The sequence below is a fragment of the Cetorhinus maximus genome, chromosome 13 (genome assembly GCF_964194155.1).
Source record: "Cetorhinus maximus chromosome 13, sCetMax3.hap1.1, whole genome shotgun sequence".
Classification (NCBI taxonomy): domain Eukaryota; kingdom Metazoa; phylum Chordata; class Chondrichthyes; order Lamniformes; family Cetorhinidae; genus Cetorhinus; species Cetorhinus maximus.
In genome coordinates this window covers 91,534,182-91,557,439 of record NC_135891.1, presented here as the reverse complement: position 1 = coordinate 91,557,439, position 23,258 = coordinate 91,534,182, and the positions used below count along the sequence as shown (strand labels likewise).

The window sequence follows — 23,258 nt, the reverse complement described above, 5'->3', positions numbered from 1 at the left end:
TTTTTATTGGAGTCAGACCCTAACTGATCCACCCGACCCAACCTCAACTGCCCGACTCACATGGGAGCACCCAACCCCACCCCAATGGCTGAAAAGAGAAACTGAAAAGGGAAACAGACAAAGGAAACTCCCGCCCAGTTTCTAAGGAAATGAAAACGGAAACTGAAATTGGAAACCCAAAACTTCCAGAGAAACTGAAACTGGTTGAAAGCACATAAAAGGACACAGATCAATCCAAACTCAGTAGAAGTTGATAAGTCCAGTGGTGCAGTACAGGCAAGTAGAAGACCAGGGCCAGATGGCTAGATTGGGGGAATTTTGAGAGCGTGCAAAAAGAGGATCCAAAGGCAATAACCACCACCTAGAAAAGCAGGTGAAAAGACAACCCACAAGTCATTACCACCACCTAGAAGAGCTATCCAATCTAGTCTGTGGTTCCAGAGCGGAGTGGCTGCGCTCTGAGAGAAATTGAAGTGTGACATCACAGGAAAACAGATAAGTGATAGGTTGGTGAATATTTTGTTTGTTTATCTTCAAAACTAGTGTAATTTATTAGTAATTATAAGGTTTTATTAGTTGTAGCAAGGTTTATTAGCAGTAGTAAAGGTTATTGGGAGTAGCAGTGTAAATTAATTAACATAATTTTTTATTAATTCATGGGACGTGGGCGTCGCAGGCTAGACCAGCATTTATTGCCCATCCCTAATTGCCCTCGAGATGATGATAGTGGTGCGCTGCCTTCTTGAACCGCTGCAGTCCATGTGGTATAGGTGCATCCACAGTGCTATTAGGAAGGGAGTTCCTGAATTTTGACCCAGAGACAGTGAAGAAACAGCAATACATTTCCAATTCAGGATGGTGAGTGGCTTGGAGGGGAACTTCTAGGTGATGGTGTTCCCACGTGTCTGCTGTCCCTGTCCTAGATGGTAGCAGTTGTGGGGTTGGAAGGTGCTGTCTAAGGAGCTTTGGTCAGATGGCAAGGTAGGTAAGGTGTTGCAGCTGTAGAAAGTGGGAGTTCCAGTATGCTAGGGTGATCCAGGCCAAACACGTCTGCAGCTTGAGGAACTGCAGCTGACTGAGTCATTGAGCTGGAAGCCGAGCTGCAGACACTGCAATGCATCAGGGAAGGGGAAAGTTACCTGGACACTTTGCACCAGAAGGCAGTCACACCCCTTAGGATAGGGTCTTCTGATTTGGTCAGTGGTCAGGGACAGGAGGATGTGACTACAAGTGAGGCAGGTACAGGGACCCAGAAAGTAGAAGTGGAGGAGCCTCAGCCTTTGCAATTCTCCAGAAGGTTCGAGGTTCTTGCAGCCTGTATGGATGAAAGCAGTGACTGCAGGGTGGATGAGCAAACTGTCCACAGGACAGGAAGCCATTAAAGCAGGTGGAGTTAAATGGAATGTAGTGGTAGTTGGGGACAGTATAGTCAGGAAGATAGGCACAGTTCTCTGCAGCCGAGAGCATGAGCCCAGGGGGCTGTGTTGCCTGCCCAGTGCCAGGGTTCAGGACATCTGTTCTGGGCTGGAGAGGAATTTGCAGTGGGAGAGAATCCAGTGGTATTGGTTCATGTAGATACCAATGACATAGGTAGAACTAGGAAAGAAGTTCTTCTGAGGGAGTATGAGCAGTTGGGCTAAATTAAGAAGCAGAACCTCAAAAGGTAATAATCTCTGCATTACTACCTGAGCCACAAGTAAATTGGCATAGGGTAAATCAGATTAGAGGTGTAAATGAGCGGCTCAAAGATTAGTGTGGGAGAAATGGGTTTCGATTCATGGGGCACTGGTACTGGGGAAAGTGGGAGCTGTACGTTGGGACAGTCTTCACCTGAACTGTGCTGGGCCCAGGGTTCTGGGGAGCCATATAACTACGGCAGTAGAGAGGGCTTTAAATTAAATAGTAGGGACAAGGGATCAAGTTTGGAAAGATGCGATAAATTAAATAGAGAAGACTGGTCAAGAGAGTAATTTGGGAATAAGGGAAATGATAATCAGAGTGTGGCAGGAAGGGACAGAGTGTACAAACCTAAGAATGCACCAGCAGATAAGGTTGGAGGTTACAAAAATAGTAAAAAGACAGAACTAAAGGCTCTATATATGAATACACACAGCATTCGTAACAAAACAGATAAATTGACAGCACAAAAAAAAATGTATGATCTGATAGCCGTTACAGAGACATGGCTGTAGGATGATAAAGACTGAGACGTAAATATTCAAGAGTACATGACATTTAGGAAGGACAGGAAGCTAGGAAAAGGTGGAGGTGTAGATCTGTTAATTAAGGATGACATTGGTACAATGGAGAGAGATTACCTTAGTTCTGGAGATCAAGGTGCAGAATCAGTTTGGGTAGAGATGAGAAATGTAAAGGTAAGAAGTCACTTGTGGGAGTGGTTTATAGGCCCCCTAACAGTAACTACCCTGTGGGACATGGTATACAGGAAGAAATAATGGGGGCTTGTGAAAAAGGTACAGCAATAATCAATCGTGAGTGATTGTAATCTACATATAGATTGGACAAATCAGATAGGCAAAGAAAAACAGGCTATACTAGATCTGGGTAACGTGCAATGAAACAGGGTTAATTAATGGCCTCATAGTGAAGGTGCCCCTAGGTAGTCTTGCTAAAGCTATACAAGGCACAAGTTAGACCACACCTAGAATACTGTGAACAGTTTTGGTCCCCTTCTCTAAGGGAAGATATACTGGAATTGGAGGCAGTCCAAAGAAGGTTCACTAGATTGATTCCAGGTATGGACGGGTTTTCTTATGAGGAGAGGTTGAGTAGTTTGGGCCTGTACTCTTTGGAGTTCAGAAGAATGAGCAGCGACCTTTTTGAAACATGCAAGATTCTTAGGGGCCTTAACAGGGTAGATGCTGAGAGGTTGTTTCCCCTTGTGGGAAAGTCTAGGGCCAGAAGGCATAATCTCAGAGTAAGGGGTCGCCCATTTAAGACAGAGATAAGGGGGAATTTCTTCTCTCAGAGGGTAGTTAATGTGTGGAATTCTTTACCGCAGAGGGCTGTAGAAGCTGGCTCATTAGGTATATGCAAGGCGGCGATAGACAGATTTTTAATCAGTAAGGGAATCAAGGGTTATGGGGAAAAGGCAAGAAAGTGGAGTTCAGGATTATCAGATCAGCCATGATCTCATTGAATGGTGGAACAGACTTGATGGGCTGAATGGCCTACTTCCGCTCCTATGTCTTATGGCCACTAATCATAATATGACTGAATTTCACATTCAGCTTGAGGGAGAGGGAAGTAGATGTAAGACTAGTGTTTTAAACTTAAATAAGGCAATTATAAAGGCATGAAGACAAAGCTGGCTGTTAACTGGATCCACACCGGTTGATGAGGTTAAAACTAAGACACAACAACTTTAAGCCGGTTGGTGAAGTTAAAAGTAAGACACACCAGCTTTCTTTGCTGGGGAGAGTTTATTGACTTACTTCACAGTCAACACTATTCACATGCCAGGGTCCCAGCTATACCCATTTATAGGTGTTCCAATACCCATCACCTGTTTCACAATGTCATTGACATTAAACTTTAACAATGTAATTAATAAGATATTGACACTGGCTAAAGTGAACTGGAAAAATAGATTAAAGGGTAAAGTAGAGATGCAGTAGCAAACATTTAAGAGATATTTCAGAATACTCAGAAAAGATACATTGCAGTGAGAAACAAAGACTCTGGGGGAGAAGTTAAAGATAGCATCAAATTGAAAGAAAAAGCGAATAATTCCACAAAGATAAGTGGCAGGGCAGAAGATTGGACAGGATATAAAGAACAGCAGATAGTGAATAAAAGATTAATAAGAAGGGAGAAATTAGAATATGATAGAAAATTAGATATAAAAATATAAGTGCAGATAGTAGGAGTTTCTACAGGTATTTAAAAAGAAAAGTAAAGTGAGCGTTGATCCCTAGGGAGTGAGAATGGGGAATTAATAGTTGAAAATAACAAAACAGTCGATGAACTGAACAGATATTTTGCTCTTCACTGTACAGGGTACAAATAACATCCCAGGAATAATTGTGAATCAGGAGGTGAAAGGGAGGGAGGAACTTAAAACAGTACCCTTTCCTTGGTGACTGTTATTGAGAAAATTATTAGAACTAAAAGCTGACAAGTCCCCAGGTCCTATGGACCTGAGATAGTAGGTGCATTGATTTTAATTTTCCAAAATTCCCTAGATTCTGGAAAGGTCCTATCGGAGTGGAAAATGGTGAATGTGACTCCTCCATTCAAGAAAGGAGGGAGACAGAAAGCAGGAAACTACAGGCCAGTTAGCTTAACATCTGTCTCGTGGGGAAATTGCTGGAATCTATTATTAAGGAAGTTATAGCGGAACACTTAGAAAATCTCAATGCAATCAAGCAGAGTCAACATGGTTTTGTGAAAGGGAGATCACATTTGACTAATTTATTAGAGTTCTTTGAGGGAGTAACAAGCAACGTAGCTAAAGGGGAACATATGTACTTAGATGTGTGCTGTACTTAGATTTCCAGAAGGTATTTCACAAGGAGCCACATCAAAGGTTACTACTCAAAGTAAGAGCTCATGGTGTAGGGATAACTGGGCCTTTTCTTTTGGGTTGGCAACAACTGGAATGCCACAGGAATCAATGCTGGGGCCCCAACTATTTACAATTTATATCAATGACTTGGATGAAGGGACCAAATGTATGGTTACTAAATGTTGCTCCTGAAACAAAGATAGGTAGGAAAGTAAGTTGTGAAGAGGGCATAAGGAGTCTGCAAAGGGACATAGATAGGTAAAGTGAGTGCGCAAAAAATTGGCAGATGAAGTATAATGTGGGAAAATGTGAATTTGTCCACTTTGGCAGGAAAAATAGAAACACAGCATATTATTTAAATGGAGAGATATTGCAGAACTCTGAGGTACAGAGGGATCTGGGTGTCCTGGTCCATGAATCAGGAAAAGTTAGTATGCAGGACAGCAAATGATGAGAAAGGCGAATGGAATGTTGTCATTTATTGCAAGGGAAATGGAATATAAAAGTGGGGATGTTTTGCTACAGTTGTGTAGGGTATTGGTGAGACCACATGTAGCACACTGTGTACAGTTTTGGTCTCCTTATTGAAGAAAGGGTGTAAGTGCGTTAGAAGCAGGTCACAGAAGGTTCATTTGACAGTTAGCTGAGATGGGGGTGTTATCTTATGAGGAAAGGTTGGGCAGGCTGGGCCTGAAACCATTGGAATTTAGAAGATTCAGAGATGATCTTATTGAAACATACAAGATCCTGAGAGGGCTTGACAGGGTGAATGCTGGAAGGATGTTTCCCTTGTGGGGGAGACTAGACTTAGGGAACACAGTTTAAAAATAAGGTGTCGCCCATTTAAGACAGAGATGAGAAGACGATCGTGAACTTTTGGAACTTTCTTCCCTAGAGGGCAGTGGAGGCAGGGTCAGTGAATATTTTTAAGGCAGAGGTAGTTAGATTCTTAACTAACAAGGGCATCAAAGGTTACTGGGGGTAGGTGGAATGTGGAGTCGAGGCCACAGTCAGATCAGCCATGATCTGATGGTGGAGCAGGCCCAAGGGGTCGAATGGCCTACCCCTGCTTCTAATTCATGCGTTTGCATTCAGAAGCTGAGAATAAGCAAATACACACCACTGCAGCTATTTCTGTTACTTGAAGATAACATTGGTCGATCTACACCACCCAGACTGAGCTGAGGTTTTGCATGTGTGCGCCATTTTTGGTGAAGACTGTGCCCTTTGGTTGTGCACTGCTGTTGGCTAGGGATCAGAGTAGCTCTGAGGAGAGCAGCTGAAATACTGTGTGGAAGACAGAGTCCTGATGGGCTTTTTGACTGAGATTGTTGACCTACATGCTGAATGGACTGCTAAGCCAATTTGTAAGATCTGTCTTAGTTGCATCTGCCATTTAATGTATAATTTGTAGTTTATAATAAGCTGCAATTTGTCTGTGAATTATATTCAACTTATAATCATTCTGGGTTTTAGAGTATGGGTGGTTAGCTAAGGTAGTATTTAATGTTTGTTTTGTTTGACTATTGTGTAGCAAAAAAAAATTCTTGTTTCAAACCACAGAATCTTGTTGCTCAATTATATTAGTAAATATTTGGAATTTTGGATTTCTTTTTCATAAATAAAGTTACTGGTCTCTACCGAGATCGTAACAATTTTGTGAGGGAAAAGTAGCTGAAAGATTTGCTCTAGCATACAAATTGTGGAAGAAATCTACAGTGGTCCTCACAAAGCACTGTAGCAGAATGCAGTCAGTAGAGTTAGCTTGGAAAGCCATGGGAAGGCAATTCGAACAAGAGGCTAAGGCACCCACTGTCGTAAGGTCAGTAAAGATAAATGGAGGGTCACATAGCCAAAAAGCTAATGGAAGGACCCCCATGGAATCTTACCAGGGAGGAGAGCTGGAACATTGAGGAGAATTAAACGGAATTCCAGAGGGCTGTGGCATACCTTTGGGTTGGTCTCTAGAGAAGTCAATGAACCTTCAAGATTATCGTAACGGGATAGTAAATTCCTCGGGGCAAATAAAAAGTAAAACTCAGTTTACAACTATGTAAATTATGAGCTTAGTTCATAGTGTTTACTTTGTTTAATGCTTTTTGATAAACAACAAAGCTTGTTTTTGTTCAAAAAATGTGAAATCCTGTTGCGTAGTTCTGTCGATTAAATGCTGGGTGTTCCAATTTCTTCTTTAATGGTCCCTAACAGGGTCGTAACAAATGTTACTGCACAGAAACCACTATTCAGCCCATCCTGACTTTACTGACTCTTTACTAGTGCTATCAAATTAATCACAGTCCCCTGCTCTTTCCCCATAGCCCTTTTATTTTTCCCTCATCAAGCATTTATCCAATTCTCTTCTGAATGATACTGTCGAATCTGCTTCCACGACACTTTCAGGTGGTGCATTTCAGATGAAGTCAACCTGTTGTGTAGAAAAATATTTCCTCTTGTCACAGCTAGTTATTTTGATAATGACTTCAAACTTGTGTCCTCTAGCTACGGACCTTTTTGCCACTGGAATTTATCGGCTCTAGCTAAACCTTTCATGAATTTCAACGTCTCTGTCAAATATCTTCTTGATCTTCTCTGTTCTAGAGGCAACAATTACAGCTTCTGCAATCTCTCCACATAACTGAAGTCCCTCATCCTTAGTAACATTCTAGTACAGGCTTGTCCAACCTTTTATTGTGAGGGGCCACATTTCAATTTTTTTCTCACTCAAGGGGCCAATGCATAAATTTCGAAAAGATAAGGTTTGGCGCAACATTAAACATGAATTTCAATAAAATGTTGAGATATGAAGAAGGGAAACAACTTGCTGAGCAAAAATAAAGCAATGTCAAAGCAATAAATTGACAATTTAAAATAATGAGTAATTAATAAAGATGACCATTAGAGTGCGCGGGGTCAAACTGTGTTTTTCCAGCTCAGTCTTAGGGTACTTTCTCACTTGTAGAGGCATCTGTGTGGTATGAATGTCACTTGCCACTTATCACACCAAGCCTGAATAATGTCCAAGTCTTGCTACATATGTACATGGACTGCTTCAGCATCTGAGAAGTTGCAAACTGTACTGAACATTGTACAATCAGCAGCGAACATCCCCACTTCTGACCTTATAATGGAGGGAAGTTCATTGATGAAGCTGGTGAAGATAGCTACGCCGAGGACACTACCCTGATGAACTCCTGCAGTAATATGCTGGGACTGCAATGATACTGTTCTACTTTGTTTACAAGCTGTTGAACACTATCTTATGATGGAAAAATAGAAGATAGTCAGCGGCAATGAAGAATAAACAGAATTTAATCAATGAGCCCAGCTCTGCCCTTACCTGGATTTGGAAGAAAAGGTAGCATTTGCCCTTTAAAAATAGCTAGAACAATGAAAGTCAGAATTTGACAAATATTCTTACATTTAAAAATGTCAGCAGTCTATAGTTGAAACCTGAAAACATTTGCAGCACCGCCTAAATTGAAGAATCAGAAAGCCTTAATTTGTTGCATTTGCATTACTTGCACCACATACACAAATTGGTCACATACCAGTGTCAGTGTTTTTACAGCAGATCTCAGTTAGTCGCTCTCCAGGGCTCTTGTCTGGCGTGTTGAGCAGATGTGGTCGAAGGAGTGATTTAAGTGTGGAACCAATCGCAATCAACAGCAGCTTTGCATGGAAATCACAGGCTCTTGCCAATGTGCTTGTTGACAGCTTACACAAAGATGCTTTCATGGCAACAATTCGAGTAGACAGAACCTTGATCAAAGCAAATAAAGCAATTTAAATGTGCGCACAGAAAAAATACCCTCAAGTCTCTGAGGAAGAAAACACATTGATAAACTGAGCGAAACTAACTGCTCTTCCAAGATGTCATTTAAGAAACGCTGGATGACAAGAGCCTATAGACAGGATATAATATGAAATCATGCAAAAAAATCTTCAGCTACCACGATGCAGCTGTACTTTCTAGCAATGCCACTATTTAGTGTATGATGTGCAAAGAAGCATTTAGCATGTACAAAGGATTTCAGACTTTAATTTCTCACAGCAATCAAAAAAATTGAAGAAGCTAAGTATTTTGATAAGCTACAAACCCCCGAAAAGACTGAGTAACTTGTTTTTATTTATTAAGTGCCTTTCATAACCTCATCCCAAAATGCTTTAAAGCCAATGAAGTATTTTTGAAATAAAATCATTGCTGTAATGGAGGAAACATGACAGCCAATTTGCAAAGGGAGGTGGTGACGTAGTGGTAATGTCGTTCAACTAGCAATCCAGAGAAACAGGCAAAAATCCTCTGGGGACAGTGGTTCAAATCCCACCATGGCATCTGGCGGAATTTAAATTCAATTACTAAAATCTGAAATTGAAAGCTAGTCTCAGTAATGGTGATCATGAAACTATAATCAATTGTCATAAAAACCCATCTGGTTCACTAATGTCCTTTAGGGAAAGCAATCTGCTGTCATTACTTGGTCTGGCCTACTTGTGACTCCAGACCCACAGCAATGTGGTTGACTCTTAACTGGCTTCTGAAATGGCCCAGCAAGCCACTCAGTTCAAGGACAATTAGGGATGGGCAACAAATTTAGACCTTGCCAGTGATGTCCACATCCCTTGAAAGAATAAATTTTTAAAAACCTCACAAATTTCATATACATGACCAGAAAATCAGTTTTAGGTATAAAAACTGGAAATGCTGAAAATGCTCCAGCATCTGTGGAGAGCCAAATAGTTAACATTTCAGGACAACCTTTCATCAGAACTGGGCAAAGTTAGAGATGCTATTGATTTTGAACAAGTGATAGGGGATAGGGTAGGAAAAAGAACAAAAGGGAATGTCTGAGAAATGGTGGAGGGCAGAAATGATTAAATGACAAAAGGATTCAAGAGAAAAAATATATAAAACCAGCAAAGAGAAAGGGAACAATATGGCAGCAGAGGTTATAACCTAAAATTGCTGAACTCAATGTTGAGTCCAAAAGGCTTAGAGTACCTATTTGAAAGATGAAGTGCTGTTTCTTCTAAGCTTATGTTGAGTTTCATTAGAAAACTAAAAGAGCCCAAGGGCAAAAAGGTCAGAGTGGGAGGCAAGGTGGAGAATTAAAACGACAGGTGACCAGAAATTCGGGTTACACTTGCAGGCTGAACAGGTGTTCTACAAAGTGGTCATCCAATCTGTAGTTGGTTTCCCCTTTGGAGCCTTGGACTGTGAAGTAAGGAGGTAAAAGGGCACTGTTGCATTTCCTGCACTTGGAAAGATGCCAAGGGAGAGGATGTTGGGCGTTGGCACTGAGGAGTGCACCACGATGTCATGAAGGGAACGATCCCTTTGCAGTACTGAAAGGTGAGTGAGGGGAAGATGTGTTTTGAGGTGACATCACACTGGTGGCGAATTTAGAGGCTGGTGGGGTGAAAGGCAAGAAGTGGAGTGAAGGTTAGCCCCCAGACTAGCTGTCAAGGCCCTGGACCCATTTCGCACACTTCTGCCCTCAGCCCTTCCCTCCCAGAACCATAATAGGGTTCTTGTACGTATGAGGCCTTGAACCCCTCTCTTTCCAGGTGAAACGGCGATTTACTTGTACTTTCAATTTAGTACACTGTACGCTCTGTGCAACCTATCATTTTACTCCGCACCAACTTTGCTGTCTTCAGCATTCCGATAGAGTTTTTTTTTATTCATGTGGTGTGGACATCAATTAAGAGCCAACCACACTGTAGGCCAGTACAGGCTACACATGTAGGCCAGATTTCCTTCCTTAAAGGACATCAGTGAACCAGATAGGTTTTTAAGACAATCAGCAGTGGTCCAATTCCAGATTTTTATTGAATTTGAATTTCACCATCTGCCGTGATAGGATTTGAACCCAAGTCCCCAGAGTATTACCCTGGGTCTCTGAAATACCAGTCAAGTGACAATACCCCTATGCCACCGCATCCCCTACGTACAATGTGTGTTCAAGGAACAACACCTCAGCTGTCGATCAGGCACGTGACAGCCTGCTGAATTCAATATAGTGTTCAAAACTTTTAGATCGTAACCTCTGCCTGAAATTTGTTTCCTTTCTCTTTTCTGATTTTGGTTTTCCATTTTTCATTTTGGTTTTGGATGACAAACTTTCATGATTCTGCCATTCACATTTTCTCTAGACACATCTTTTGTTTCTTTACTTGTCCCATTACCACTTCTTTTGGCTTTGCACCTTGACCCTTTTGTCATTTAATCTCACCTGCCTTCCATTTGTTCTTTTTCCCCAATCTTTCCCCCTTTCACTTGATCTCTCTTCACCAATCTTAAGCATCGACCCGAAACGTTAACTCTGTTTCTCTCCCCATGGATGCTGCCAGACCTGCTAATAATTTCGAGCATTTCCTGTTTTAAGTTCAGGTTTCTGCCATCTACAGTATTTTGCTTCTGAAATCTGTTTTGTGTGTCAGTTGGGGATAGGTGTTGACCAAGATACCAGGAATACTCCCCTCCTCTTTACTGAATAGTATCATGGAAACTTTTATGTCCACCTGAGAAGGCAGAGGGAGGGGCTCAGTTTAACTCTTTCATTCTCAAGATGGCACCTCTGACAGTGCAGCACTCCCTCTGAGTGCACAGAAGTTCCAGCCTAGATTATGTGCTCAAATCTCAAGTGGAACCTGAACTCACACCCTTAGACTCAGAGGCGCATGTGCTACCACTGAGCCAAGTTCTTTTTTATTCATTCATGGGATGTGGGCTTCGCTGGCTAGGCCAGCATTTATTGCCCATCCCTAGCTGCCCTTGAGAGGTGATGGTGAGCTGCCTTCTTAAACCGCTGCAGTCCATGTGGTATAGGTATACCCACAGTGCTGTTAGGAAGGGAGTTCTAGGATTTTGACCCAGCGACGATGAAGGGACGGCGATATATTTCCAAGTCAGGATGATGAGTGACTTGGAGGGGAACTTCCAGGTGGTGGGGTTCCAATCTATATGCTGCCCATATCCTTCTGGATGGTAGTGGTCGTGGGTTTGGAAGGTGCTGTCTAAGAAACCTTGGTGAATTTGAAAGAGTCTATTCAAGTTGCTATTTTTAAAATAATTTAAGGAAAATTCTTTTAAATTCTGTGTCTAATACCTGAAGTTCAGAAATTCTGCACTGATGATTTTATTGCTACAGTACACTTAAAAATCAAGCCGGCTTCAATTTGTCAGAATTAAAATGGCCCCCACCATGTTGACAGGAGAGGATAAGGCTGTAGTAATTTTTAAAAAGGGAAGTGGACAAATATTGAAGGAGAAAATTTTAAGGGTACGCACTCAAGTGGATAACTTTCAGTAAGCTGGCACAGACGTGTTGGGCCATATGGTCTCTTTTTTTCCCATTATAAAATTTTATGATTCTATAATTAATAATTAGATTAGATTTAAAAATTTAGCCACAAAAATACAATGGTTACCAATTATAATAAGCATAGTTTTAAATATCTGAATCCACATATAGCATTTTCTCAAATGAATCTCTCCTTATTGCCCCCTTCCAATTAAGACTAAATATTAACCAGTACCACTGAGTATATAGCAGACACATACAAAATTTGAAATTGGCAAAATAACTGATTTGTCAGTGCTACAGAACGTTGCAGAACTGCCAAACCCATCCTCAATTCCATCCTTTCACCCTACTCCAGGTTGAGCAATGTGCTCCGTGACCTCACACTTTGTTAGCAATGTAGAGTCAATCTAGGCTTTTGTTTGTACTTACATGATTAATAACTAGCAAAAAAAAACAATCTAAAAATGAGTGAGTATTACAGATGCAGTTCATAACAGGCACACATTAATGACACTCCATTAATCCTTTACCTGTTGCAAAGCCTGATTCTGACGTGTATATTCCTCATGTAATTTCTCCACTAGGTTTTGCACCATGTTAGGCTGCACATGCAAGAGGATGTCCCACCAATCGTAACCAGTCACCATGCAGTACTCCAGTAGGAAAAGCAGGTGACGCAGCGATGTGTTCATATCTAATGTGTGACCCATTGAAGGGGAGATCCTCAGCATACTCAACTGTAAGGGAACAAAATAACAAGGCAGCCTTCAACATTTCAAAAGAAAGGGCGATGTAAAATTGCACCACAAATAGCTGTAATAATTCATAAAAAACCCCAGACACAAGTGCACAAGATCAGAAAGCCCTCTTTCAGTGTTTATTTCTATAATTTTATGAACAAAAATCAACTTTCAAACCACAAAGAACATTCCAAAACCAGCTGCTATAGATGTTCCTTGTAAATCCTTTTAGTTTGCTTATACTATTACCAAAGAGGGGGCAGGCTGGGGGGCACATGGATGCACACTGGCACGCAGATCAATCAAGATCAAGATTTAGTCAACTAGTCCAGCTCTATGAAGAGGATCCCAAGTCATTATATTTTCAACCTTTGTGAATACAACAGTTTAACCACAGTAGAGAAATAAAATGCAAATTCACTTAAGTGGTCCACAAATAGCAAGGGTGTGTTAAGGGAGCGAAATATTTCCGCGATATATAGTATTTTTCTGCAAGGGTGAACTTCAAAAAATTGAAATGATTGCCTAATTTTGATAAATGTTTTAAATTGTTGCATGTACTCTTTGTTCTTACCTTTCCATGGTTGTCTATTCCAACCAGTGCCAATGAAGTCCAGGACAACTGTAATGCTTTGAAGTGCACAGAAGATGCAGTTGTACGCTGTCGTTTAATGGTTTGGTCATCTGTTGGTCGCTGGGAAGGGGTGCTGTAGAAAACTCCCATAGTTTGCAGTGAAAGCCTGTGAACAATGTGAATAGTTCCATCGTGGAATGCTAATGCAAGGCCTAGACGGGGGAAGGAAGGTTAGAATTTAGTAAAAGAACATCGGATGCAAATACACTCCTGCAGCCGGGGATTATCAATGGGGGCTCCTTTTCATCATACAGGGCATTTAAATCAACGTATGCCTCCACATCACTAGTTCAAACAACAATTACCTGATGAAAATTCCTTAGTAATGAAAATATAATAAAAGGTAAACCTATTTTTAAATATGTCTTTAGTTCATTTCTGTTCAGTTTAATTAGTCTAAAAAAAAGGAGAGATATAGCAGGGCACCTCAGTTCCATGGAGTGCACATGCTGTTCCATGTGGGAATTCCAGGGCAGCTTTCTTAAGTCCCGGGCAACCATACGTACAAGGAGTGCCATCAGCTATAGTTGCTTGAGAAATAGGTACCAACTGGGGTCAAACTAACAGGTAATGTAATAAGGTTAAATTAGATTTACAGTGCATCCATGTAAACAGACAAACAATGGTAAATATGATTGGTGAGCTGCAGGTGCAAAGATGCACATGATGTTGTGACAATAATGGAGACTTGGTTCAAAAAAGGGTAGGGCTGGGTACTAAATATGCTTGGATACAAGATGTTTAACAAAGATAGGGAATGAAAAAGAGGAGCTGGGGTGGCTTTAATGATTAAGGAGAATATTAGAGCGCTGGAGAGAAAGGATGTCCTGAAGGGATCAAGAACAAAATCTAAAACAAAAATAAAAATACCTGGAAGAACTCAGCAGGTTTGACAGCATCTGCGGAGAGGAATACAGTTAACGTTTCGAGTCCGTATGACTCAACAGAACAGAATCTATTTGGCTTGAGAAACAATTGAGGTACCATTACACTACTGAATGTATTCTATAGGCCACCGACTAGTCAGAAAGAGGTAGAAGAGCAACCTTGTGAGGAAATTATGGAAAGGTGCAAAAACTAGAGTAATGACATAGGAGAACATCAATTAGCCTATTATAGACAGGGACAGTAATAGTGTAAAGGGCAGAGGGGGGATAGAGTTTTTAAAGTTGGTTCGAGAGAACTTTCCAGATCACTATATTTCCAGTCGAATGAAGGAAAGGAAAGTCAAACTGGCTTGAAAACAATGTCAATATGATTTCAGCAAACAGGAGACAAACAGACAGATTCCAGCTGTTCCACTAGCTAATGCACTCCCTCAAATATTGGCAACTCAAATGCCCTACTTTTCTTGAACTACCAGATGAGTATTTGATGAGGGGAAAGCCATCCTGTTCAGCTACCATCATAGGTGCTCTTATTGCACAGAGCTGTGATTTACATGGTCCTCTACCGCAGGTATTGTACAGGAGCCAGTTTATTGCACCAATTTCCAAATTTCACATAACCAAACATCATTAAATGGAAAATTAAGTCCTCAAGGAGTTCAGACTTAAGGATTTATAAAGCCACCTGTCGCTGGATAATGGGGGGAACATTAACAAAGTTTTCATTTTGGACTCAATGAGAGGGATAATACTAACCAAGCCCTGGGAAGAATTTGGTGTCTGTTGCCACCTTTAGGTCAGTGCTGGTCAGTGAAATTGGAAGTTTGGGTAAACCCACAGCTGTTACACGATCCATATCATTGGTTGCAGATAGAATCCTCCACTTCAGAATGCTTGGCTGTTTGTCACCTAGCAAAATCAGATCAGAAATCACAGTAGCAGTGAGTGAAACACCATGAATGAAAGTTCCATTCCATTTCAACAAGATACAGGCAGCAGAATGCATCTGATACATCCAGTTCACAGGCCATTTTGCATAGGAATGTGCAGGACTAGAGAAAAACAGTTCAGTTAATATGATCAGCCACAGAGTTCAAAAATAAAATACAAGATTCACTACCTATATCTCTTAATTGATTTTCACACCAAATTCCTGTCAAACTACTTAGTTTCTGATAATATAAGCATGAATTGCCTCCCTGGACAATAACATTAGGAATATTAGCTCAGCACTCTGAACAATTTTATTTTTGTTGCCAACTTTAGGTCAGTGCTGGTGAGCGATGGAGTTTGGGTAAACTCTCAGCTTTCAGCACCAAATGAGATTTCTATCCCCGGCACATTGCAAATAAAAATTAGCAAAAAAAAATTAAAATGATTCTACTAATTAATATTTGATAAAAATGATTGTAAAACTCTGCCTTGTCAGTGTAACAAACCTGATCATTTTCCTCAAACACAGCCAGAGGCTTATCAATTTTACCAGTTCAGGTATTTCCAAAGAAAAAAATCACATATACCAACACAAGGGGCTATAAAACTTCACTAATCAACAATGCCTGCAATACAAGGAATCTAGCTCTTACAAAAAAAACCAGCACAGACACGATAGGGCCAACAGTCTATTTCTGTACTATATGATTCTATTCTATTAAAATTAATTTTACCAGAGCTGAAAAGCAAAAGACAATGTAATTTCCTAACTGTTTTGAACCCTTCATCTACAATCCTTCATTAATCTCTTGTCCCCTTCCAGTTATCTGAAACTTTAATATGTTGAAACTCCTCTCCTTACTCCACTGTCTAACTCCATTAAAATGGCCTCTTAAAAGGAGTGAAGAATAACATACATATCCAATGCCTATCCAATAGGAGTAGCACAATACATTTAGTTAATACTCACATTTAGGCAATAAAACAGAGACATGCAGAGGAACAGTACAGCAGCTGCATAGCTAGTTTATCAACTGAAGAGCTGACCTCAGCTTTGCATTCAGAATCTGCTCATGAAGAGCGCACCACACCAAATTTAGTTTGTTGTGGAGGCATCAAATAGTGGTGGAAGCAGACCCAATCTGAATCACTGAAGGCAGCCAGGTTACAGAAAAGTTTACATTCTGTAATTTACCGCTTGCAGCTGCAATAGCAAGGTTAAGTCCCGTGCTGTGCTATCTGCAATTTATAATTAATCAGTGAATCATGTTTAGAACCGTAACCTCCATACTCTCTGTTATGACCCAGCAGTTAGTAAAGTTGAGTTATTTAAAAATCCCAGAGGGAAACTTTAAACAACTGTCATAACCTATATATTTTTTGAATGTTTGAGATGCAGCTCTAAATTCAGGAATCAGACCACCAATTCTCGAGAGGTTTTATATCAAAATACATGAGACATTTATTAATTTACACAAGTTAAATATATACACATGGCTACAAATTACTTTCTTAACTTTTAACAAATTCCCAAAATAATCTCCATTAAGGCATCAGCAACCCACAGAGTTTCAGCAGACACCAGGCAAAGCATTTTCACCTTACAAATTCAAAATGAGGTTCCTTTCACTTTGGTTCCTATGGAGACAGTTATCGGCTTACAGCTGCTTTGATCTTACATTGCCTCTGCCCTGCACACACAAAACTGCTGTCTGTTATACCCAACACAGCTCATTGAATGTAAATTCTCATTGTATCACTAGCTCCTTTGAACTCCACCTCTTCTAACAATAAAACCCCTTTCATGGTACCAATTTTATTAATAATATAAACATTGCTTGGTCTCTGCTAGCTAGGTGCCTGAATTCACTCCTCTTGAATGCTCTATTGAACAAAATGCAATTACCTCTCTTACGTCTCAAAACTAGAATACATCAAAGCACCCAGACTAGCTGGCGTCAATCAAATTAAGACACAACCACAGACTAACCCTCTATTTAAAAAAATAATAATTTTCAATAATGTTATATACATTAATAGCTTCATGACACTCACCCACAGGAGAAATTGGCTGAAAAATATTATTCACTGGTAACCCTTCCTTTCGTAATGACCAGCATTCTACAACGCTGCCAGTCAGGCTGGAAGCACACAACAACACCTGCAGGAGACAAGAAATGTCACATTATCTTGACACCTCAGTTTTTATGCTAATAATATTCACAGACCTGAATCTAAATATTCATTCTCATCTGAAATGGTTTACTGCCATAATACTTACTTTCCTCCCAATACTCCAGTTAACACTTCCCATTTCATGTGCCATGCCCCAACGTAGAATAAATCTTTCCAGCTCTTTGTCTCACACCCCACACTGTGGCCTGGCTGCAAAACCCTTTTTATAAACTTTGAATTTGAAAAAAGGGGAGAAGGGGTACCTCCATTTGAAGTGTCCCCTCTCTCATTTATCTGCCATCACAGCCTGCCAATGCTTTCCAGCTGAGGCGCCTCTGATTGGTCCTCCAGCTTTGAAAGCCCATCCACCATCTTTAACTGGGCAGCGAGCCCTACCTTTGGCCATTAATTGGCTGCCCCAGAGAAAACGACAATGACTCACTACTTCCAACAGAGTGCAGTCTTCTGACCCACATTTGAGCCTGACAACAGGATTCAGAAGCAAGCAGGGAAAATCCTGCCCTTAGCCTTATTACTGTCTCCCTAAAACATAATTAAGAGTGAAAATATAGAAGCCTACCATAGGCTGCTGTAACACAAACTATCACAAGCAGCTATCAGACATATACATGGGCCAGATTTTAACTCACTCAAAACCCATTCACTAACACAGAGTTAAAACCAGACGCTACAGAAGTCACATATAAGCAGTTACAAAATAAGACTGAATTATGGCCAGGCAGTGGCAGTACACTAGTGTTATTTAGATTTTCCTGTGTGCATGATTCCCTATGAATGCCAATGCACCCTTTACTCTAAGACAGTTTTCTATTCCTTGCACAGCAGATTATTACCATACGCACATTCGGCCTCAACTGAAGTACTGCGTCCAGTCTGGGCACCACTGTTTAGGAAGGATGTGAAGGCATTAGAGAGGGTGCAGAAAAGATTCACAAGAACGGTCCCAGGGATGTGGGACTTCAGTTAGTGGGCAGATTGGAGAACCCGGGACCATTTTCCTTGCAGAATAGAAGGTTGAGGGGATTTTATAGAGCTTTCAAAATTATGAAGGGATTGGACAGAGTGGATAGAGAGAAACTGTTCCCATTAGTGGAAGAATCGAGAATCAGAGGGCACAGATCTAAGGTAACTAGCCAAAGAAGTAATGGAGGCACAAGGAAAGACTTTTTTACACAGCGAGTGGTTAGGATCTAGAATGCACTGCCTGAATGTGTGAAGGCAGGTTCGCTCAGGGCATTCAAAAAGGAATTGGATCATTATCTGAAAAGGTAAAATGTGCTGGCTATGGGGAAAAGGGAGGGGAGTGGAACTAGATGAATTTCTCTTGCAGAGAGCCAACACAGACAATGCAAGCCAAATAGCCTCATTCTGTGCTGTAACCATTCCATGATTCCATCAAAGCTGTCACTATACCTAACAAAAAACTAACTGACTAAATAGGGAGCAAAACAATGCACAACAAATGTAACACTACTGGTAACCAAACAGTCTCCAGTGGTACAAAAGCAAAATAGCGTGGATGCTGCAAATCTGAAATAAAAAAAGAAACGCTGAATTTGCTCAGCCAGTCTGGCAGCATCTGTGGAGAAGCAGTTTACCAGTTCAGGTCAGTCTTAAAACATTAACTCTGTTTCTCTCTCCATAGATGCTGCCCGACCTGCTAAGCATTTCCTGTCTCTACTGGTTTTAAGTACTAAATTGGTCATCATATTTACGTGGTTATAGCACAGCTCCTCCAAATCAGTTTGGCTTCATAAAATGGCATTTTCACATTATAGCCTCATTGAGCCTTGTTTTGATAAATCAACAGTGTAAATAGACCCTCATATTTTATATTCTGCCCCAGCTATCATGGCAGCATTTATGTAATGCAGAAAATAATATCAATCCTTGCTTTGAGGCTCCTGAAGGCATACAAGAAAATATATCTTTAAGATGTAGCTTTAAAAACAACCAAGCCATCAGCCAAAACATTGACCTTAAAATAAAATTGATTGCGCTTATATATATTTACATTAGGAGTAACAATATTTTGATAACTCTGACTTATTACGTTAACCTGAAGATACCCGAATTCCAATCTAAACCAATCTTTGCATGCTGAGTAGCAGCAGAGCTATGAAGGTAGAGGATAGGAAATAATCACGTTACCTGTTCAGATGTCTCTCTTGTTAAAAACTTCAGGTGAGTGACAGCTGGATACTTCTCCTTCCGAGCAGTGTCTGTTGTACAGCGCATGAACAGTGATGGAAGCAGCTCAGTGTCAATTTTGCATTTCTCATTTACAACACTCACGCAGACTTTATAAAACTGAACAGGAGAGGAGCTGCTGCCATCCGATGTGGTCACCACGATGTTCCCACCTCCAGTGAATGCAATGTCTGCCAGGGCAACTCTGCTTCTCAACCGTGATAAACTCTCTGTAGCAGTGAGGACCTGTCCGCTGGGTTTCAGTAATGACACAGTCACTAGACCACTGATGGTTACAGCAATCCAACCTTCCATCGGCTTCCCTCCAAACAGAGTCAAGGAAGGGCAGAATTTCACCCGAGAAAACTTCTCACCAAAATTGGATGCTCCAGACTGATGGGCAGTGAGATGAAAAAGAAAAAGTCATCTTAAAGCATAAATGACTTCAAAAAAATTCTGTACCAGAAAGCAGTTCACAGGTTCAATAGGAAACACAGTTCTCCACTGCACTCAGCCATGTGACTGGATCAGTCAGGCAGTGGATTTTGTTTCAGACACAAAAGTAGTAAAAATACTGCAGAGCAGCTTGGGTACACCAAATGTACTTTCCTTAGGCCATAACACAACATCTAACATTTTCACCTGGTTAATAATGTTGATAAATATTGTTAATAAAGTTGGCTAGTTACATTTTTGCACAGTCATAATGGATTATTGATATTTACATAAATGGATGAAGTCAGAAATGAACATCAGATCTGTACCCCTCTTGTTAACATTTATTCCAAATCTGACAGATTTGACTGATGGGATTAGAAGTCCTTCCCAGGTTTTTAAACAGTAATGCTACAAGTGGGCATCAATATTTATGAATATCTAGTCCCAAAAATAAGTATAACTACTTGGTAACAGCATAAACAAAACTATAATGCACTAATTTGTTAATGGTCCAGAAAGCTGACCAGCAATGCGTTATGAAGCAAGCATGACATCAATTTGAATTCAACTTGTGACCTAAAACTAACTTAAGGGCCAAAATGATTAAGCGCAGAGACCAGATACGTCACAGATAAATGCATTTCCAATTTAGCAGCAGAGGTGATTACTGCTGTGGCCCCATCAGTAGGATAGAGATACCAGATTTAACTTTTAATATAGTTGGATGTGACAGATAATTAAAATAATGCCCAAATTTTGACTACAGCACAAACCTTTTCTACATGCAAGGCCAACTTGACACCATTGTGTAGCCATGACAAGGCTACAATGGGGTCCCCATCCACTGAACTCCCGACAATGTTATTCCAGCTGTTTACCAGGTGATCAGTCATACTCCAGCATTTCACTCGACCATCAGCATCAGCAGATAATAGACGGGAACCTTTCAAGGAGACAGATGTGGAGGAAAATTACATTTTCAAAAGACATCTCAATTTAAAATGTTACATTTTAGTAACAGTTATGGAAGATTCAGTTCCGAGCTAATGATTTTTTCCCAATTACATTAAATATGATAATAGAAAATAAATCAGTCAACATTGTGCCTATCCAAAAGAAGAAACATGCACATCATCTGATGCAAAAAGCATCATAGTGTGCAAACTCATTGGGAAGAATTCCTCTGTGCATCATATAGTAAAATCAAGAACATACTTAGTAAACAGCTTCATGGCTTTAATACATATAGCATAAAGCAGGAATATTCCCATTTCAACTTTCTCAGGTGCTTAAGAAGTGTTATCATCTCCCAGTACATCATTAAATGAATGGATGGGTAATAGGGGAGAAACATTTAACAGTTCAGATCTTAAGCTTGAAGCCTTCGGTGTCATTGGGCACCGCTAGGTATAGAGAGGAAAACTGATCTGCTTGACATTATAATTTAATTATTTGTGTAATGTATAATGCCTAGTTATTTGTTCATCATATTTGTGATGCCCTAGCATACCTAGACTGGCCTTATAATTTTTGTTCGAATCTGGTGACACTGGTACATCAGAGTGTCATGCTTACAGGTTGACCAAACAAAAAAAGGCTTACCAGATTGGTCCCATTCCAGAGATGTAATCACTTCGTGGTGTCCTGAGTTGATGGAATAAACATCCCAGGGATGCTCAGTGTCCAAAATGTGAATCATATAAGTAAGATCTGTAAGAAAGAGAAGGGCTGTTGGGGAACAATGTTTAGCCTCACTGCCTAAAAGATTTTCAATTTAATCAACAATAATCTAAAATAATACTGGGAACACAGCAGCTTTGTTGGGTCTAAAGCAAAAACAGTTAATATTGAGAACACATAGCAGGTTGGGGAGCATATGAAAGAGAAACAAAGGGGAGGCTGTGGCGTAGTGGTATTGTCACTGGACTAGTAAGCCAGAGACCCAGGGAAATGCTCTGGGGACCCAGGCTCAAATCCCACCATGGCAGATGGTGAAATTTGAATTAAATAAAAATCTGGAATTAAAAGTCTAATGATGGCCATGAAACCATTGTCGATTGTCATAAAGATTCATCTATTAGGGAAGAAAACTGCCTTCCTTACCTGGTCTGGCCTACATGTGACTCCAGGCCCAAAGCAATGCCTACAGCAATCAGCCACTCAGTTGTATCAAACTGCTAGAAAGGAAGGGAAATGGCTGGACCACCCGGCATCGACCTAGGCACCGGAAACGACAACGGCAGTCTAACCCCTCCCTGTTGACCTTGCAAAATCCTCCTAACAAACATCTGGGGGCTAGTGCCAAAATTGGTAGACTAGTCAATCAACAGCCTGACATAGTCATAGTCACGGAATCATAGCTTACAGATCATGTCCCAGACACCACCATCACCATCCCTGGCTATGTCCTGGCCCACCGGCAGGATAGATCCAGCAGACGTAGCGGCACGGTGAAATACAGTTGGGAGGGAGTTGCCCTGGGAGTCCTCAACATTGACTCTGGGCCCTATGAAGTCTCATGGCACCCCATGAAGTCTCATGGCACCAGGCCAAACATGGGCAAGGAAACCTCCTGCTGATACCATGTACCGCACCACCCCAGCTGATGAGTCAGTACTCCTCCATGTTGAATACCACTTGGAGGAAGTGCTGAGGGTGTAGAGTGTATTCTGGATGGGGGACTTCAATGTCCATCACCAAGAGTGGCTCAGTAGCACCACTACAGACCAAGCTGGCTGAGTCTTAAAGGACTCAGCTGTTAGACTGGGTCTGCGGCAGGTGGTGAGGGAACTAACAAGAGGGAGAAACATACTTGATCTCATCCTCACCAATCTGCCTGCCACAGATGCATCTGCCATGATGGTATCAGTAGGAGTGACCACTGCACTGTCCTTGCGGAGGCAAAGTCCCATCTTCACATTGAACAAACCCTTTATTGTGTTGTGTGGCACCACCACCGTGCTAAATGAGATAGATTTTGAACAGATCTAGCAACTCAAGACTAAGCAACCATGAGGTGCTGTGGGCCACCAGCAGCAGCAGAATTGTACTCAACCACAATCTATAACCTCACGGCCTGATATATACCCCACTCTAGCATTACCAGCTAGCCAGGGGATCGACATCCAACAGAGGGCGCTGGTGAAAAGTGACAGAAGCATTCTGGGAGAAGTCACCGCAGCCACCGCGACTCAGGAGGGAATCGAGGAGAAGGACTCTTGCACTCAACAGGAGGAAGAGCATCCAACAGAGGGCGCTGGTGAGAAAAGTGACAGAAGCATTCTGGGAAAGTCACCGCAGACACCGCGACTCATGAGGGAATTGAGGATGGCCCACTTGTCAAAGAACGGAATAGCCCTCTCCCTCTACATGCCCTCTCTCCCACTCCCCGTTTCCTCACACTCT

The 23,258-nt window shown here is 41.1% G+C and overlaps 1 protein-coding gene across 2 annotated transcripts in view; it reads right to left on the bottom strand.

The window, feature by feature from the left end:
- med16 (mediator complex subunit 16) overlaps positions 1-23,258 on the bottom strand; it is a 53,874-nt gene that overhangs the window by 23,029 nt on the left and 7,587 nt on the right. For both annotated transcript variants that reach the window (XR_013578485.1, XM_078555772.1), the window contains exons 3-10: positions 21,456-21,563; positions 20,627-20,796; positions 19,377-19,808; positions 17,085-17,190; positions 14,853-15,005; positions 13,150-13,361; positions 12,366-12,572; positions 8,077-8,287 (exon numbers count right to left, since the gene is read on the bottom strand). Coding sequence is in view for 1 of the 2 variants with exons in the window: in XM_078555772.1 (XP_078411898.1) it covers positions 8,077-8,287; positions 12,366-12,572; positions 13,150-13,361; positions 14,853-15,005; positions 17,085-17,190; positions 19,377-19,808; positions 20,627-20,796; positions 21,456-21,563 (1,599 nt within the window). In the remaining variant the exon portion in view is untranslated. The remainder of the gene's footprint in view (positions 1-8,076; positions 8,288-12,365; positions 12,573-13,149; positions 13,362-14,852; positions 15,006-17,084; positions 17,191-19,376; positions 19,809-20,626; positions 20,797-21,455; positions 21,564-23,258) is intronic.